This window comes from Pogona vitticeps, chromosome 4, assembly GCF_051106095.1.
Source record: "Pogona vitticeps strain Pit_001003342236 chromosome 4, PviZW2.1, whole genome shotgun sequence".
NCBI classification, from domain to species: Eukaryota; Metazoa; Chordata; class Lepidosauria; order Squamata; family Agamidae; genus Pogona; species Pogona vitticeps.
In genome coordinates this window covers 21,729,469-21,745,034 of record NC_135786.1, presented here as the reverse complement: position 1 = coordinate 21,745,034, position 15,566 = coordinate 21,729,469, and the positions used below count along the sequence as shown (strand labels likewise).

Here is a 15,566-nt window from a genome sequence, read left to right as displayed (position 1 = left end):
GGGTTTGTGCACTGAAACTCCTCTGAGGATTTCGATGTCTTGGCTACAGCTATCAGATTTCTGGCTGGAGGCATTCCTAGCCAATTCTGGGAGCTATCGTGAAAAAAAATCCAAATGTCCAATGCCTAGACGTTTTCAGGGTTCTTTATTAATGCTAGAAAGATTAAAACAAAATTATCCAAAGGAGCAGTCCCAACAAAAAACAAAAACTGGTACACGGAAGCCTCAAAAACAAAAGAGGCAGCCCCCCCACAAATAACCTAAAACGACCCAAACATGGATGTTTTTGCTGTGCCCATCTGTACAATTGTCCCTCTGATCTCTGAACAATTCTAATGTTGCAACAAAAGTTGATGCATAGGTCTTGCGAACTATTATGTTTTCATTGTAATACAATTACATTTTGTAGACATTTGTTTTGACAAAATTTAAATAAAAAATGGAAGTTAAGATGTTCCCCCCATGGTGATTTAAATCTTGATAAGAAGCAGCAGCCTTACACACACCAATTCGAGAGTAATATCCATCAAACACAATGAAACATAGCATCATCCTATGCATAATTACTCACAGGTTAGCACCACTATGGGCAATTCAACTTACACTGCAATATGTATGTATAAGAATGCATTGAGTTGAGTTTTAATCAGTCTGCTTTGACTCTGACCAGTGATGGAAATTAAATGCTAGTTTACAGGAACCTTGTCTCAGATCTAGCTAGTGTCTTCTCTTTCTCACATCTGTAATACTCAATAAACTTGATGTAGTGTCAACAGTATTGTCACATTTGGTAGCTGAGATATCTCAGCTGTCAGATACTAACTGCTTCTGCGTGTCAGCTGTGACATACTGTACTGAAAACTATTCCATGTTAGCAGCAGATACCACCAATTCTGAATACTCATCAAATACTGTTCTTAAAGCAAGGATGGAAATTATACAATCTGTGGAGTCCATGTGGCCTCAAGGCCATGTTTGGCATCTTCAAAGCTTCTGAAGAGGCACAGAATTACACCAATAGTCTCTAAAACAAGTGCAGAATCCATCTTTTAGAAGCATTAAGTAGTAAACAACAGAAACAACAACAGAAATGACCTTCTGAGAATAGAAGAATGACCCCAGGAGTTTGTCTACCACCGATGTAAACAATACATTATCTATCACACATATGTATTTATTGATTGATTGATTTGATTTGATTTATACCCCGCCTATCTGGTCTACTCGACTCTGTATGTAGACTCTGCATCCAGTATGTGTAGGCTGGAAATCTTTGTGTGTGTTTAAAAACGTAGTTGATTAATTACATCCATATATGGCATTTGAATCATGAATTTTAAGGGATTGGGGGGAAACTCATGTCAGTTACAGCATTAGAGTTTGAAATGTACAGCTCTGTGAAAGAAACTATAAGCTGCAACCCCATTCTGTGTATCCTACATGAGAACAAGTCCCATTGATTTCAAAGGAATTTTTGCTAATCAAGTTCAGAAAACAGGGATAAGGAGCATGTAGTCTAATGTCATTGCACAGCCAGACCTCACCAGAAAGGCTGAGATGAGAGACTATGGCAGCTGCAGTCCAACAATCTGATGGCCTACCTGTTCCCCACCCATGATGCTTTGGGTGGGAGATCAATGCCAGAGCCTTTGCTGCATCCGAAGCTCTGATTGTTTGCTGCTGTTGGAAGGGGAAGGGGACAGTGGTCATCTTTCCCCATTCATGTGCCTCTCCTTCATTGCAATGAGAGGGGATGTCAGCTGCAGGACTAGCAAACTTTTCAGGTCTTTTAAAGTGCATCTAGCAGAATGAGAAGCGGAAAACCTGGTGGATTTATTATGGCTTGTGCAAAATGCTCATACTGGCTTTAAAAGTTACATTTGAAAGTAATTACTTACAGTAATAATTGAAATCCCCCCCAATACAATTCAGTTATAATTCCAAGTCCCCAACATAGTTACCAGCATAGTTATTATCATTTTTAAAAAATAGCGGTGTCCCTTTTCTTAACATTTTGCTGAAATACAAACTCTATTGTTACATCAAAATCTGAAGTGTACAAGTCACTAGGCTGTGGAACAAAACATATTCTCCCCCATATATCTTGTTGTCACTAAAAACACCCAAGATGCTGCACATGTCCTTGGCACAAGATACAATGTGAACCAGCACTTGAACCATGTGGCATGCCTGCACCATTTTATGGCATATAATGAGCCATGTGATGCTTGTTTTTAACCAGTTACAAGCATGCACAACCACGTCCCCCACTATAAAAATGACTGAGAAGTTACAGTTATACCATGAAGGAAGTGAAGTTATATTTCAATAAGCTACAGTCATAATTTTATTAGAATATGGAAATCAATCACATGTAATGGATTATTTGTAATTAGTTTCTTCCAAACTCTGGAAAGGACAGTTTGGCATCCTTCTATGCTCTTTGTGTCAGCCTTCTGAAGACCACAGAACTGTACTTCTAGAATACTCTGATTTTCTTTAATATGAAGGGGAGTGGGAGGGGCAAGACTATTGTAGCATTGAAAAATTACATCCTGACCAATTATTTGTGCATAAATAATTATGTAGCCAATAAAAGAAGCCACGGCCCTTGGTTTGCAATACATGAGCAGGACTGTTAATGACAGGACCTTTTAGAGATCATTAGTTCATATAGTCGTCATAGGTCAGAGGCGATTTGATAGGCCATAATAACAAATTAGATACTAGATAGGACAAAAATTGCTTTGTATTGAGGAGGAGGTTGGACTCAATTACCTTATAAGCCTCTTCCAACTCCATTATTGTATGATTCTTCAAATAAATAGTGTTCTGTTTTCGAAGCTGACCATTAATCATGATGTATGGTCTTTTTTTACTGTACGGTAGAGCTATGTCTTCTTTAATACAAATAAATTTTTAAGCCATTTCTATACCATCCATTTTAATGCATGTCATAATTGTTTATTTATTTATTTATTTTATTTATTTGATTTATACCCCGCCTATCTGGTCCGCACGGACCACTCTAGGCGGCTAACAACCATAAAAATAATATAAAACAACGAAAACAGACAATTTAAAAAAAAAAAAAAAAAAAAAAAAAAAAAGGCACTACATTAAATCATATAATACACAAAGCAAAAGCAAAAACAAAGAGGGGGGTCAAGAGGAGAATGATGGAAAGGCCTGCCGGAACAGCCATGTTTTTAATTGCTTCTTGAAAACACCCAGCGAGGGAGACCTGCGGATCACAGGAGGTAAGTTGTTCCAGAGGCGAGGAGCCACCGCCGAGAAGGCCCGATTTCTTGTCTTCTCCTTCCGGGCCTCCCTCGGCGTTAGGCTCCTCAACCTCACCTCCTGGCTCGAGCGAGTGACACGGGTAGATCTTGGCGGGAGAAGGCGTTCCGCCAAGTATCGAGGCCCTAAACCGTTTAGGGCTTTATACGTGAGCATCAACACTTTGAAGTCTATGCGGAAGCGGATGGGCAGCCAGTGCAAGGCGGCCAGAGTGGGTGAAATATGTTGGTATTTTTTCACACCGCTGATTAATCTGGCCGCCGCATTCTGCACCACCTGTAGCTTCCGCAGCAACCCCAAAGGTAGCCCCACGTAGAGCGCATTACAGTGGTCTAATCTGGAGATTACGAGCGCATGTACCAAGGTAGTGAGAGCCCCCACATCAAGGTAGGGTCGCAGCTGGGCTATCCGCCTAAGATGAAAAAAGGCGGTACGGACCACCGACGCCACTTGGGACTCCATAGTGAGCGCCGGGTCCAGGTGGATCCCCAAGCTGCGGACCACATCCCTGACGGGCAGGGTCACCCCCCCAAAAGAGAGGGGGTTTCCCAAATCCCGAGCTGCGGGGGCGCCCACCCTCAGCACCTCCGTCTTGTCCGGGTTCAGCCTGAGCCCGTTCTCCTGCATCCATTGCAGTACAGTCTCCAGGCAGCGCTGAAGGGACGGAACGGCATCTCCTGTGGTTGGCAAAAAGGAGATATAGAGCTGGGTGTCATCAGCATATTGGTGACACTTGGCTCCACACCCCCTGATGACCTCGCCCAGCGGCCTCATATAGATGTTAAACAGCATTGGGGAGATAATCGACCCCTGCGGAACCCCACAATTGAGGATCCACGGGGCCGAGACACTCTCCCCAAGCTGAACTCTCTGAGGACGGTCCTCCAAGAAGGAACGGAGCCAGGACAATGCCAGGCCGCCTATTCCCAACTCGGAGAGCCTCCCCAGGAGGATACCGTGGTCAATGGTATCGAAGGCCGCTGAGATATCAAGGAGGACCAACAGAGACACTTTGCCCCTGTCGGCCTCCCTCAATAGGTCATCACACAGGGCGACCAATGCCGTCTCCGTACCGTGGCGCGGCCTGAAGCCCGACTGGAATGGATCCAGGGCATCTGTTTCATCCAGGAGTGCCTGCAGCTGATCGGCCACCACCCTCTCCACCACTTTGCTTAGGAAAGAAACATTGGCGACGGGCCTGTAATTGCCAATTTCGTCCGCCGCCAAACTAGGTTTCTTCCTGATGGGCCTAATGAGTGTATCCTTCAGGGCAGATGGAAATCTGCCCTCAAGGAAAGACCCATTAATTATAACCGTGGCCCATTCCGTTGTTAAAGGCCTGGCTGATTTGATTAGCCAGGCCGGGCAAGGGTCCAAGGAGGAGGTGGTGGCACGGCAGCGATCAAGCACCCTGGCCACAGTGTCAGGCGTAACAGGCTGAAAGGTATCAAGAATCACCGGGCAAGACGGAGCGCTGGACATCTCTGCTCGACTCACTGTGTTCAAAAAGGGAGAGAGGTCCCGGCGGATGGCCTCCACTTTTGATTTAAAAAATGCTGCAAATTGGTCTGGCGAAAAACTAAAGGGAGGCCCGTCGCTCAGACCAACTCCGGATAGGTCGCGTACTATACGGAATAACTCCGCCTGCTGGTTGGAGGCTTCGCTTATCCGGTTAGCGAAGTATGTTCGACTGGCAGCCTTTACCTTAGCCAGGTAAAGGTTAGTAGCGACCTTAACAGCTATCCAATTCCAATCCGTCGGGTCCTTTCTCCATTTGCGCTCTAGCCGTCTCCTGACCCGCTTCAATGCCCGGAGCTCCTGGTTAAACCAAGGTGCCGGACGATCTCTGCGGCGGAGAGGGCGTTTAGGAGCGATCGTGTCTGCAGCCCTAGCCGCGGCTGAGAACCAGCCATCAACCAGAGCGTCGACAGGAGCGCCAGCCAGGTCAGTCGTGGCACCTCTCATGGCCTCCTGGAATCCAACCGGATCCAGTAGCCTTCGAGGGCGGACCATGACAATAGGTCCCTGCTCCCTGCAGGGGGGAAGAGCCATGTTGAGGATGCATTTTATTAGGTGGTGATCCGACCATGACAAGGGGACCGACTCAAGGTCAGTCACCATCGGACCACTCTCGCTCCCATTTGTGGAAAAAACCAGGTCAAGTGTGTGGCCACCCACGTGGGTGGGGCCGTTAACATGTTGGGACATGTTCAAGAAGGCCATGGTCTCCAAGAACTCAAGAGCTGGCCCAGAAACCTCTGCCCCCGCATGCACGTTGAAATCCCCCAGAACCAATAGGTTCGGGGAACCCAGCAGTGCCGCGGAGACAAAGTCCACCAGCTCCGGTAGGGAAGTGGCTGGGTCGCGGGGAGCACGGTAACCCAGCAAAATCCCAATACCATCCCTGGCCCCAATCGACACGTGAAGAGCCTCTAGACCCGGTTTTACCACTGTGGAGCGCCTAGCAACCTCTAAGCTGGATTTATAAACAATGGCTACTCCCCCCCCCCGACCTTCCAGTCTACCCTGGTGTTGGACGGCATAACCGGGCGGACAGATGAATGCTAGGGGGGGACCCCCCTCTCCGCCAATCCAGGTTTCGGTTATGCATGCCAGGTCTGCATCCTGCTCCAAAATAAGATCGTAAATTAATTGGGCCTTGTTGGATACAGACCTGGCATTCAACAACACCAGGCGCAGAGTGGATGGCCGACTGGACTGGCTACCTCGATACTGGGGGTTGGACCCCGTCTCAGAACAATGTACAGGTTTTAGGCATCTGCCCATCGTTCTTCTTACACGAGCAGGGACGGGGCCAATGCCATATCTCCCCCTACCCGTGACTACTGAGATGTTTTGGGACCCCTCGCTGGGAGGGCAGGCCCTCCAATCCATCATCAAGGGGGAAAAAAAAAAAGGGGGGGGGGAATAAAAAGGAAGGAGGGAAAAAGTATAACTCAATATAACAAATCAATTAATAGTAAAAAAACATAATCATATGCAGTGCAACAAATAAGAAGATATACATACATAAGCCTATACAGTGTAATAATAACTAAAAAAAAAAAAAACATATAAGAGTATAAAAACTATCCCCCACATGTATCCCAGGTCTGTCTTTCTCCTCCACTGTGCAGCCTAGTCCTTAAAGATGTTGAGGGCAACGTTAGTTTGCAGTTTTCATATAAGGTGTAATAAGTCTTAATTACTGGCTCAGGGTTCGCGCTGATGTTCATGAGCAGAAACAAAGGCACTGATAGCCAAGATGGTAGTTCTGTCTCTGTTCTCGCCCCTTGAGGGTCGGTTAAAAAGGTGTCCTTGTATGGTGGAACCCGGCAAGAAACAGGAAGGGAAGCAGGGGGGAAAAGCTCCAACATGGCGCCGGTGCCCTGATGTTCCGGTACACCAACCTCGTGGTTCCCTCCAACTCCTGCCCTGGCGCTATGGATTCCCGGTCCTGGCTGGGTCCGATCTTCACTCTCGATCCACCCGTCTGGGACCTCCACGCCTCCGGGAACCTCCGCGCCTCAAGGAAACCTCCGCACCTCCAGGAGCCTCCGCGCTGCGACTCCGTCCTGAGCTCAACCCCCGCTCGGCTCCGTTCTCTTTCTGCCGCAACACTCCGCGACCACAGCCAGGAGCCCAGGTCTTTTCGGGCTCTTCCACTCCAGCTCGTCAGGGCTCGCTCTCCGGGGCGGGACCAGCACTGGCGCGTTCGCCCTCTTTCCTTGAAGCCGACCAGCGAGCACACCCCTCCAGATAGTCACGGGAAGCGCTCCCGGACCTCCGAGCCCAGCGGGGAAACCGGAGAAACCTCTCCCAAGCTCTACTCCTACTCCGGCCCTCGCTATGGGCTCCCGGTCCGGCAGCGCGGCGCGACGCGGCCGCGGTTTCGCTCCAGCAGCCACCAAGGGAGAGCCCTCAATATGAGCTCCCGGTCCGGCGGCGCGGCGCGGCGCGGCCACGGTTTTGCTCCAGCGGCCACCAAGGGAGAGCCCTCGGTATGAGCTCCCGGTCCGGTTCATGTTTTTCTTATTTTTTGGCCATAGTCAGCATACTTCTCTCAAGACTGAGCTTGTTATTCAAGAACGCCATATTTTTCGAGCACTGCTCAATGTGTAAAATGTTATACCTGTCTTGATGAAACATTTTACCTGGAGGCGGGGTTCTTTACCATGGTGACTGACATGTGGAACATTGTTTATCTACCTGTGGTATAATCAAGCAAAGGCTATGAGGACCAGGGCTCTGGGATTTTTTGATTAGCAGGAAGATTCTTGTAATCTACCTCCTATTCCCTGTTCCTTAATCACAGAAACTAGCAGGAATGTGTGTATGAGGGAGATAGAATAGTATACTGTTGTAAACTGGCCCTTTTGTAATGCAAAGTATTATGGAGTGCTTTCACCTGGAACAGCTAATTAAGACCCATTAGCTTTACAGAAGACCTGCTCCCCATTGACATGAAAATGAGGGTTAATACACTGGTTTGTATTTTTGTACTCTCTTTGGGGAGGTATGGCAATGGGGACAAGTTGTAATAAGCATCTGTACAGTAGCCCCTCGACTTACAGACGGCTCGACTTACAGACTTTTCGAGTTACAGACTTCTCTGGCTGCAAAATTTAGGTTCGACATGCAGCCAGAGAATCGACCTACAGACCAGAAAAAAACAAAATGGAACAAAAACCGAACAAAAACGCCCGGTTACGGATTAATCGGTTTTCAATGCATTGTAGGTCAATGGAGACTCGACCTACAGACTTTTCGACCGGCAGCCACTGTTCCAATACTGATCAATTCCATAAGTAGAGGGTTCATTGTACTTCAAAATTAACCACCACTGGTGCACATCAGAACTGACCATGGCCAAAGAAAAGGTTGAGAATGGCTGCTGTAGACAATAAAAGCCAGTCAGAAGCAAATATTGTAGAGATAGAACTCAGAAAAGCATGATCTCTGGCCATGTTGGCTGGGGATTTGGGGAGTTGTAGTCCAACGGGCTAAACCGCAGAAGCCTGTGCTGCAGGGTCAGAAGACCAAGCAGTCGTAAGATCGAATCCACGCAACGGAATGAGCTCCCGTCGCTTGTCCCAGTTCCCGCCAACCTAGCGGTTCAAAAGCATGTAAATGCAAGTAGATAAATAGGGACCACTTCGGTGGGAAGGTAACAGCGTTCTGTGTCTAAGTCGCACTGGCCATGTGACCACGGAAGATTGTCTTTGGACAAAATGCTGGCTCTATGGCTTGGAAACGGGGATGAGCACCGCCCCCTAGAGTCAAACACGACTGGACAAAAATTGTCAAGGGGAACCTTTACCTTTACCTTTAGTCCAAGAAAGTAATTTTTCCAAGCTCTGTGTAAACATGAATTGTCATCATGATTTATAAAATCTCTGGACAAGTAGGCAGCATGTGGATTGCATACATGAAAGAAAAGACCCTGTCCATAACTTTGCAGTCTAAAACTGTTCCAAACAAGGAAGAATTGCCGTGCCTGTAATTTTCCTTAACATTTCCTTAATATTGATGTTTATTCCTTTATTATTTCTTTAGAGGTTAGGCACTGCCTCTGTACAGAAATTTGCATTTAGGTTGGCTGGAGTTGTGGGGAGATAACAATAGCACATCTATCTAAGTAAGTGACAAAGAAATTATGGATAAGATCCCAGGAGAGCTGCTAACAGTGCTGGGGTTATAAGGATTACTGATCTGCCTCTGCATAAGGCAGCTTCTTATAGACAATTCATTCTGTATAAAAGATTTCCTTGGAAATCTGATAATAACTCACTGAATATGTCTGGGAGTTCAGGTAGAATCTAGCTTCAGAAACTACCCTTGCAGATTATCCTAGGGTCTGATTTAAACAATAATGTAGCACAAAGCAGTGAGGTTTAAGTGAAACTTTTCATTCCTAGCACCCCTTACTTCAGATGCGCTAGTGGCTCAGGAAGAGCAGAAAGGGGTGGCCATAATGGAAGATCTCTGGTTGAGGGTCATCTAAGGAAGCAAGGATGGGCATGGAGGCTGCTTGGAGGAAAGTGGGGCACCCGTCCAATGGAAATGGGAAACTTTATGAGCCAGATGAATAGCATTCCATTAGGAAGCAGAATATAGAGCAGGGCAGGATAGCCTCTGCCAAACTCCAATTTACATCATCCCATCAGCAAAGCCAATGGCCAGGAGTGGTGGGAATAATCATCAATAGTGAACGACATGTTTCCTGGGTCTGGTTATAAGTACTGTACACGAACCAGAAGCAAGTCAAGGACTGCTATAATCAGAAGGAATGCAATTGTGGTTGTGATATTGACAGGAACGGAAGGTCTAGGTCAGAGATGAACCACTTCCAGAGTTCTAGAGTCCACCAATGGCCATCCCTAAACTTTGAAGAAATGCAGCTGCCCCTGCATCCCATTCACCACTGCTACCCACCTCCAAATTTTGCCATCTGTTGTTCAGGCAGCATGACTAGAGCTTTTGGAACTGCCCTTCAAGAATATCTGGAGGTCCAAGGTTGGGGACCCCTGATCTAGACAGTATAACTATAAACATATGTCACCTCAAACCACAAGAGTTGTGCATAAGTAGATTTCAACTAATTATTTTGGTGATGTAGCATATTAGAGCTCACCTTGTTCATTTCGTTCCATTTCACACTTCTGGATAGCTCATTGGTTTAGACATCTGGCCACAGAGCCAGAGGTTGGGAGTTCAATTCCCCTCAGCACCTCTGTGAGAGGGGCTGGACTTGATGATCCATAGGATCCCTTCCAGCTCTGTAGTAGTAGTAGTAGTAGTAGTAGTAGCACCAGCAGCAGCATCCTATATTTCACTTGAACTCCAAACCCAAGGTGGCTTACAAAATAATTGGGGAAGGAGGGAGAAAGTGCACATAAATTAAATATTTAAAATGCAATTAAGCATAGAATGTGGTTTTTTTAAAAAAAAATCAGAACAGAGTAGAGAAAAGTTACTGGTTTGAACTATAATTCCTAGAATCCTCACAGCCATGTTGGCTGGAGGATCTGAGGACTTGTATTTAATGGAGGGAGGGCCACTTTTCCCAAGCTCCTGTGTAGATGGTTCAACTTTTTATTTCAGTGTTCTATCAAGTAGTGGTGATATGAGACCAAGGTCGGCTCTAGTGAAATAATTTCCCTGTTCCTATTCAGATACAAACACAGGTAACTTAATAATACACTTAGCCATACACCATTCAACTCCATTTTGCCAGTGAAGTACTTTTATTCCAGCTCATATTATTCCATCCCATTTATTCATACTGGGATGAAATGTCTCCCATCGGCATGTTGCAAAGAAGCAGAAATGACATTGTCTGATTGTCGGTAGTTTTGCTCCATTTGCGAGTTGAGTTGGAGGGATTTGATGTGGCCATGAAATCCTAAAATGCATTTGGAATACAGTACCTCACACTCTGCTTGTGCATTTACAACACCCCCTATATCTCAATGGTAACCTCACAAAGTCCAAACACAGAGGGTGACATAAATGCACAAAGAAGGGTCAGGGATAAGGTTGTTACCACTCTTTTGGGTTTATATAACTCAGAAACATAAGTGCTAGAATATGGCTATTCAGAATAACACACATACACATAACTATCATCATCATCTTAGAACTGCAGATCTGGAAGGGATGCTATGGATCATTGGGTCCAGCCCCTGTACACTGGGGAATCAAACTCGCAGGCTCTGGTTCCACACCCAGATGCCTAAATCATGGAGCTATCCGGGATTTCATAGAGTTGTTTCTATATTGTGTCCGTTTTTCTGTGCAATGTGTAACAATGAGATTTGTCCTTGCTTCCTTCTGCAGGTAAGTGTCATCAAACAAGTCTGTCCCCAACCCAATAATTTAAAAGAGATACTGGGGTGTGAACAATGGGTGTGTTTCCAGGAGGAGCTTGGATTCGGTGGAACCTCTTGCTTAGCCTCCCCACCCAAGAGGTTTCAGTGAGACCTCCACCAATCCCCCCATGTCTCTTCCCACACTGTCATCTCCCACACACTCCTTAACCTCCTAAAGTAGATTGTTCTGTAGGCGAGTATGACTGTAAGTGTGCAGAAGCTCGGAACAAAAATTAATATTTTTTAAATCTCTTCTTCTCCTCCTTCCATAAGGCAAAACGTCCACTGGATCCACTTTTTCTCACAGGCACCGTTGGAACACTGTGGAGCCCCATGCATATCAGAAAGCGAAGGTATGGAAATACTCATTTTTATTATACAATCCTTTCTTACCCAGGCAATAAACAGTTTAACTCCTATATCAAATCTTTCTTTTCATCTTATTTACTTCATTTTATTTACATCCATCCTTTTCCCCAGAGTTAGGATCCAAAATTGTAATCATAAAGAAGATCTTGAACTAAATTCGATTGCCAATCTTGACTAGAAGAAACTTATTGAATCAATGGGATTTGCAAAAATGTTGATGTACCATCCAGCAAGTGGCTCAATATTCTGGTTGGGACTAGCAAACAGATCTAGGCCTTGATGGTTATTGTTGAGGACTTTTTACAATATAAGATAACAAGACTATCCCTAGATGTTTTATAGTTTGTTAGCAATATCAGCTGTATTGAAACCTATCACTTCTTATTTCTTCTCCTTGAGTTTCTTCTCCTTAGTATTCCAGGGCCTTATATTTGCACTTGCCTTGAATGACATTACCTAGGCAATCCACCTGTATATATAAAAGGCTTTTGTGCAAGTGGTTTACCATAATCATATTAAGCTTTATTATGCTGAAAAATATAGAGAATGTAATGGGGGAAAGGATACAGATAAACAATTGAAATGTAATGTATAAATGATATGAAACATATAAATAGAACAATGTTTTACATTTCTATACAATTATGATACACAAGTAATGTCCATTGATAAAAATATGAAAATATAGGATCCTATATAAAATACATTGCTACTGTGGTTGAGTGAATTGTTCCTTTAAATGGAGGATTAATAGAAAATATGTCTAGAATTACTGGTAAGTCTTTGGATGATTTACAGTAAATTGATCACTTCCAGTTGTTTAACAAAGGCAGCAACAGGATGGTCAAAAGCTCTTACCTGCTTACATATGCTGCAACTTTTGGAATCAAACTACCCCAAATTAAGAAATTACTGTGGACATTAGCAGCTGCATACTGAGATGTGTGACTCAGTGTGCAACTGATAATGTCTACGGCAGTTGAATACCTTGGAGAACTTTGTCTGTAAAAATAATGCCATTTTCGTAGCTACACAAGAGGATTGGGCGAATGGATGTATCCGCTATACAGATGTAATCTCCATGACTCCACCCTACAGAATCCTGGGATCTGTCACTTGGTGAAGCACTTAGAAGTCCATGCCAAAGACCTGTAGCGACTCTGGACTCTGACATGCTAGCAGTGAATTCTAAGTACGGTTCCATGACAAATCTCAGGATTCCATAGGATGGAGCCTGAAACAATATCAAATTGATAGTGTCAATACATTTTATGACATCCTTCCTACACTGGTGAAATGAAGCTATGTATGTATGTATGTATGTACGTACGTACGGACGGACGGACGGACGGACGGACGGACGGACGGATGGATTGACTTATTTGATTTGATTTGATTTGATTTGTACCCCGCCCATCTGGTCTATACGACCACTCTAGGCAGCTTTCAATATAACATAGACAACTAATAAAATAACACAGAAATATTATATGAATCTTCGAATAACAATTACATACCAGAAAAATAGAGTAAGGAACAAATAAATAAAGAATAAAAAGAAAGAATCAAGTATTGACTGGAAGGAAGGCCTGAATAAACATCCATGTTTTTAATTGGCTTTTAAAGATACCCAGCGTAGGGGCCGCGCGAATATCCGGAGGCAGGTTGTTCCAGAGGCGAGGAGCCACCGCTGAGAAGGCCCGATTTCATGTCTTTTCCTTCCGGGTCTCTCTCGGCGTCAGGCCCCTCAGTCTCACCTCCTGACTCGCACGGGTGATCCGGGTAGACCTTGGTGGGAGTAGACGTTCCGCCAAATATCGAGGTCTTAAACCATTTAGGGCCTTATAAGTAAGCATTAAAACTTTGAAGTTGATGCGGAACCGAATGGGCAGCCAATGCAGTGCGGCCAGAATAGGAGAAATATGCTGGTATTTTCTCGCTCCACTAAGGAGTCTGGCCGCCGCATTCTGCACCACCTGAAGTTTCCACATCAGCCTCAAAGGCAGCCCCACATAGTGCGCGTTACAGTGGTCTAATCTTGAGATTACAAGCGCATGCACCAAGGCAGTGAGCGCCCCCATGTCGAGATAGGGTCTCAGCCAGGCTATCCGCCAGAGATGGAAAAAGGCAGTGCGGACTACTGACGCCACCTGCGTTTCCATAGTCAACGCCTGGTCCAGATGTATCCCCAAGCTGTGAACCCCACTCTTCACGGCTAGGGTCACACCCCCAAAAGAGAGGGAGTCACCCAAGTCGCCAACTATGGGGGCACCCACCCTCAGAACTTTCATCTTATCTGGGTTCAGCCTCAGCCCATTTTCCTGCATCCATTGCTGGAGGGACAGGACGGCATCACCTGCAGTTGGTGAAAAGGAGATGTAGAGCTGGGTGTCATCAGCATATTGATGACACGATGCCCCACACCCCCAATGACCCCACCCAGCGGCACCATCTATATGTTAAATAGCATTGGGCAGATAGTCGACCCCTGTGGAACCCCGCGATTGAGACTCCACGGGGCTGAGACATTCTCCCCAAGCTGTACTCTCTGGGCGCGGTCCTCCAAGAAGGAACGGAGCCAGGCAAATGCCAAGGCATCAGTTCCCAACTCAGAGAGCATCCCCAGGAGGATACCGTGGTCGACAGTATCGAAGGCCGCCGAGATGTCGAGGAGGACCAACAGAGATGTTTTACCCCTATCAGCCTCCCTCAACAGGTCATCATACAGGGCGACCAATGCTGGCTCTGTACCATGGCGTGGCCTGAAGCCTGACTGAAAAGGATCCAGGGCATCTGTTTCATCCAAGTGAACCTGAAGCTGGTCAGCCACCACCCTCTCGACCACTTTGCTCATGAAAGAAACATTGGCAACGGGCCTATAATTGCCAATTTCATCCACCGCCATATTAAGTTTCTTTCTGAATTGTCCTAATGAGTGTCTCCTTGAGGGCAAGTGGGAACCTGCCCTCAAGGAAAGACCCATTTATTATTGCTGTGGCCCATTCTGTTGTTATCGGCCTGGCTGCTTTGATTAGCCAGGATGGGCAAGGGTCAAGGGAGGCAGGCAACTTGGAGTAATGAAGAAAAGATTTATTTGTTGAAAGACTGTGAGTTTTATTCACTTCAGATGCTCAAGCCGATTTCCCAGGCTTCAAACTAAGTGTCTGCCTTTTGCATTAAGCTCTTCTGGCTGAATCTAGAATTACTATAAAAATAAAAGTACGTACACCAAGTCTGAAGTCTGACCAATCCTGCTTTAAATATGACCTCGTTTTTGAGGCTTAGTATCTGCTTTCCATTTTACTTTTAGTTTGTTGTGATTGCCTATTTCCCTTTGGTTGGTTGCTCAATCTGTGAGGCACATACAGGCTGCTTATCTGTGTAGTCTTGCAACTGATTCAAAGAAGAAACAGCATACAGGAGACCCCCATCTACGGCTTTCCCATTCCCCTCACCAACTGATTAAGCAATTGAATTTCCTGTAACTAGGTATTCAGATCCCTTGATCTTTTTTTGTTTAAAGGTTAATCAAGTGAAATAGTGCTGAACTGACAAGCATTTGAATTAGTGATGTCCATACACACATTTGGAATATAATATGCAGTAGCATAGCAGACAAAGAGCCAGTGTGGTGTAGTGGACAGACTGCTTGACTAGAACTCATGAGACCTGTATTCAAATCACTGCTTTTTCATGGAAACTCACTGGAAGGTGGCACTGAAAAAAACCATTGCTTAAGTACCTCACAGATGTTGAAAACCCAACTAAAGTTGCCATAAGTTGGAATCGACCTGACAGCACACAACTGCAATAAAGCAGATACAGATACACACAGAGAGAAGGGGGGGGGTGGGGGAGAGAGAAGATTTCAAAAGGACAGACCTGTGCATTCTATAATTGAAACATACTGTTAGGTTTATGTGATTTTTCAGAAAGAATATTTAATTTCTCTGAGAATGGTGGTGGTGGAGGAGGAATTAGCAGTGTTTACAAAAAATGTACTACATGTACAAGGTCATTATGAAA

The 15,566-nt window shown here is 45.3% G+C and overlaps 1 protein-coding gene across 4 annotated transcripts in view; it reads left to right on the top strand.

The window, feature by feature from the left end:
- Positions 1-15,566, top strand: part of LOC144588982 (uncharacterized) — a 69,039-nt gene that overhangs the window by 14,320 nt on the left and 39,153 nt on the right. For all 4 annotated transcript variants that reach the window (XR_013544779.1, XM_078392639.1, XM_078392638.1 and 1 more), the window contains exon 2: positions 11,445-11,524. Coding sequence is in view for 3 of the 4 variants with exons in the window: in XM_078392639.1 (XP_078248765.1) it covers positions 11,445-11,524 (80 nt within the window). In the remaining variant the exon portion in view is untranslated. The remainder of the gene's footprint in view (positions 1-11,444; positions 11,525-15,566) is intronic.